At 42.7% G+C, this 4585-nt stretch overlaps 1 protein-coding gene across 1 annotated transcript in view; it reads left to right on the top strand.

Annotated features, from left to right (window-relative positions):
• Window positions 1–2405: 2405 nt before the first annotated feature.
• Window positions 2406–4585, top strand: part of LOC310775668 (neurotrypsin-like) — a gene marked incomplete at both ends in the record, with an annotated part of 22358 nt that continues 20178 nt past the window's right edge. Inside the window, one exon of the mRNA XM_083635817.1 lies at window positions 2406–2477. Within this exon, the coding sequence (XP_083491943.1) occupies window positions 2406–2477 (72 nt within the window). The remainder of the gene's footprint in view (window positions 2478–4585) is intronic.

The raw sequence follows: 4585 nt of genomic DNA on the forward strand, positions 1-4585 counted from the left end.
TGGGTTATAGCTCACTCAGATAAAAATGTGAATATTGTGTGATATGCGAAGGTTGTTGGTTCAATCCCAGCCTCAGGCAATTTCTTAAAAAGTACTCACATTATAAGCTGCAGCAGTGATCCTTCTTTATCATCACCTGTAGTTTGAACACTGATAGAAATAAGCTGATGAAGGAGACTAGTCAGTCCCTGACTCTAGCTCAACTCACTGGTACAAATCTCACCTGTCTCACTCTTTATGCTCTGTGTTATTGTCAGTGTGAATACAGTGTGTAGAAATCAGGCACTTATCTCCCTACAGCTCATAGCTCAGTCGGCTGAGCAGCTGTGTCACTGTCTCTGTCTGACACGTAGACTGTTAGTTCGGTTCCTGATGGAGGAGGCATATTACAGCTCTGCCCTGTCTTTAACATCACCAGCGTAGCGCCTCCTACAGGCTCTGTGGTTTTCTGTTTCAGCTCATGTCTCTGCAGAGGTCAGGGGGGGAGAACTTTTCTTTTCTAGGCTAATTATTGCTTGTTTATTTATTGCTTGTGATCTCTTGAATTGGGTCCCTAATAATAAACCGTCTTGGAATTGCATACATTGGGTATGACTGGAAAGCTGAGACTCAAATTTTATGTGTAATGTTAGTCCCCATAGTAGGGATTTCATTGTAGTGAGACCATTTTTCAAAACCACACTCGGGACCCATAACGCCTCCACTATTTTTCATTGCTGCTGCCAGCCCGCACTGAATTCAGATGCACCCAAGTCATTTTCTTCTCTGTACCTGTTTCCTGTATATACACTAGAGACAAGGGTTTCATATGAGCCCTCAATCATCTACCACACAGCACTGCTGAGAATAGAAACATGTGAGAGATGTGCAAGCACATTGCTTTTCTAGTTTCTAACTTTTGGAATTGTGTAGCCTTCCGAGCGGGGCTTTGGACCCGGGATCACTTCGCCCTCCAAACCTGAAGCAAGTGCATCGCTATCCACTCAGCTAAAGGGCCAGCTCAGCCCGCCAGCTGAACGGACAGTTGCGTAAAAGACCTACGGCGGTTACAGTGGGTTTTGGGGGGCTTAGGGGGGAATTAGGCAATTGTCTTAAGATGTCACCATATCAAGACAGCTTTATTTCCTACATAATATGACATCAATATCGTCCCGATCTTCTGAAAGTTTTAAGACGAAATGGGGAAATGAAATAGGTGTCCAAATACCAGATGAGATATGGTAATAAAGCCTTGAACACATACATGAATGTTCAAATAACGCCAGACACCTCATGCAATTCAAGATACTACCTAGACTCCACTATTCCAAGGTAAAAATACACAACATATTTCCAAGTATATCACCGATATGTGATACATGTTGTACCTCAGAAGCAACTCTTTCATAGCTTCGTATCATGCACTAACGTTGCATCTTTCTGGACTGATATCTTCAGTAACATCTCAGAGATTAGTAACACCCCATTACAACCAGAACCTTTGCTGATTATTTTTGGTGTATCTGAAATCTTAAGAAAACTCAACACGCCACAACGACTTCTCTCTTATTGCCTTATCACACAGCAAAAAAATATTACTTATGTCATGGAAAGAAACAATGGTTCAATGTGGATACGTGATCTAACCAGTACATTACATCTCGAAATTGAGTAATATTGAGTAATACTAATAAGTGAGTAAAAGTAGATAGGGATATGGGAAAGGTTTGGGAAGATATGGGAAAACTTTTTCCTAATACCATTTCATATCTAAAGATGTACCTAAATTATGTTTTCTTTCTTATTTTATATACTTTTATACTTTTCTTTTCTGTGAATATATAATGAAAATGAGTATTGATATGTAATACATGTATGATATGTATGAGATTCTCTGGCTCAATAAAAAAAAAACATTTGTAGAAGAAAATATGGGAAGGGGGGGGGGGGGGTTGCTGAGTTTAATGCCATTCACCCATCTATGGAATGAACACATTCTGAATGTTGTGCAAATATGTACTAGAACAAATCCCCCCACAGCCTATATCCTTATTTGCACCTGACACAGATAAAAGTCAACTTCAGAGGTCCATCATCAACCAGGTGAGAGAGAGGGAGGGCGGGAGAAGGAGAGAGAGAGAGAGAGAGAGAGAGAGAGAGAGAGAGAGAGAGAGAGAGAGAGAGAGAGAGAGAGAGAGAGAGAGAGAGAGAGATTTTCAGACCTCGGCAGTAGGCTATTTCCTCCTCTCGTGTGTGTTCCATGAAGCGTTTAGTGCCGCACCCTGCCTGCTGTATTTTGTGCGTAAAAGCTCCCGTAAGCACGTTTCCACCGGGAGGAGCGAGCGGAGAACAACGGTTCACCTCGGGACGGGAGATGGGAGTGGAGCGGCGGGCTTTCTGCCTATGACACGAGCACACCGGGAAGGATGGGTTTAACCGGCCGGGAAATGTTGTGCTTGATCGGAACCGCCTGTCTCTGGTTGCCGCTGCTGGCGGAGGTATGTAGCCTCTCTGGTGATGATATTGATGCTGATGCTGATGCTGATGACGGGGGTGCAATGTGGCCTGATTTACAATCACTTCCTTTTTCACAAGAATTGTGACAATTGTCCCGTGACCGTCTTTTATGTGCACCACGAGAAGATGATTGATAAGCCTATGAATTCAGGGCAGTGAAATCAGGATTATTGTTTGTAGATACAGGCAGCATTGGTGTTTTTGTAAGGTGTTTCCCAAAGCGAGGCTATGTGTTTGTTCACACGTTAAATATTCAATTAGGTCTGTTTACACGCCAATTCATGGTGGGATCATTCATGTTGGAGGCGCATTGTCTAATTGAGCGGACACTGTATTGTCGCACACATGCATGCACGCACGCACGCTCTCTCTCTCTCTCTCTCTGTCTCTCACACACACACACACACACACACACACACACACACACACACACACACACACACACACACACACACACACACACACACACACACACACACACACACACACACACACACACACACACACACACACACACACACACACACACACACACACACACACACACACAGAGTCATGCAGTCCCCTCTCCTCCCCGTGGCGGGATATCATGAGAGAGAACTCGTTTTGAATGAACACATGAGCTGTTGCCCAGCATTGTTGCAGCAATTCAATCAACACAGTCAACGCTCCTCCAACCATAAGCGAAAGCAGTAACTAGTAAAGCACAGAGCAGGCTCTACAACGTATTGGGCAGAGACCGGGCCGTTGCAAATGATTCAAATTGCCACCGAAATACGCGCCTGTATTCAAATAAGAACACACATTAGATCTAAAGTGGTGCCATTTGCAATATATTTCTTATTTTTTGGTAAAATAGTATCAATCTATAACAAAATGAGATGCCTATTACATAAAATCAACATTCCTCAACATTAAACATGTTACTGTCAGCAGTCATTTCAGAACCACATTGAAAGAGACAGTTCCCTCTCAGGTGCTGCTTAAATACTTTGACTGTCTGTTACCAGGAGTCAGAGCGCTATCCATGGTTCTGATAGCTTGCTCTATGACTTAGCTATTTTCCCCATACAATAGCCTAAGTAACTCATTCAACTAAAATCCAACACATCTTGCTCAAATATATAGCCTAGTATGCACACGCGCGTGTGCGCTTGCGTCTCTGTACTTCGTAACTAGCGTGTAGGGCCCTGTCAAAATTGCTTGCACTGGGACCCTTTATGACGACCCTACGCCCAATGGCTCTGGTGTGGGCCACGATCTCCAATGATCTCCAACTGGAAAAAGGGTTCAGCAATATCCTGATTTGAAATCAATCAATGTGATCCATCTGATATCCTTTGCTTCAATCTGAGAGATGCAATAAAAACAAGGATGTCTTGTTAACAGTCAGTGCGTCTCCTGTTGGCTGCATGGCCCCCTCTGCTTTAAATGATCTGAGTGGCAAAGCAATCGTAATGTCTTTAAAGCCACCAGGCTCGCCCAGATTAAACGATCCGTCAAATAATCATCAGATTCATTCATTTTAAATGGCTTCTTATTAAAGAAAAGAATCAGAAGCCATAGAGGTCTCGTGTTGGGCTAATATGCAGCATATGAACGGTTTAGACTGAGCCTGAACTCATTAAAGGGACACAGTGATGTGGTGCAGGATTTAATTAGACCATACTGTGTGGAAATAGCACACTGCAGATGAGCTTCAGCGTTGTTTTTATTATTAAAACAGCTAAGCTTTGTTGAGGGAATAATCTGTTTAGGAGGAGAAACAGGGGCCAGAACACAATTTCATATAAAACATCAAAACACATTCACATGTAAACAGACCTGATCACAAACACAAGCTCCTCACCTGCCCTCTGCCTTTACCTGGAGCATTCCTCTGCAACCTAGACTCCGCTTGCCTTATACAAGTGACATTCAACTAGCTGGGCGACAACTCAATATGATCGTTTATTGTCTTTCAATGGAACCATATCGTGATGATATGAAGATATTTTTTAATATCGCGGCACACATTTCTGCCGTCTAAATTGATAAAGACAAAGTAAATTTTACTTAAAAACCTCATATAGGTATAGGAATATTGTTA

Source organism: Poromitra crassiceps, assembly GCF_964638095.1.
Source record: "Poromitra crassiceps genome assembly, chromosome: 4".
Taxonomy (NCBI): domain Eukaryota; kingdom Metazoa; phylum Chordata; class Actinopteri; order Beryciformes; family Melamphaidae; genus Poromitra; species Poromitra crassiceps.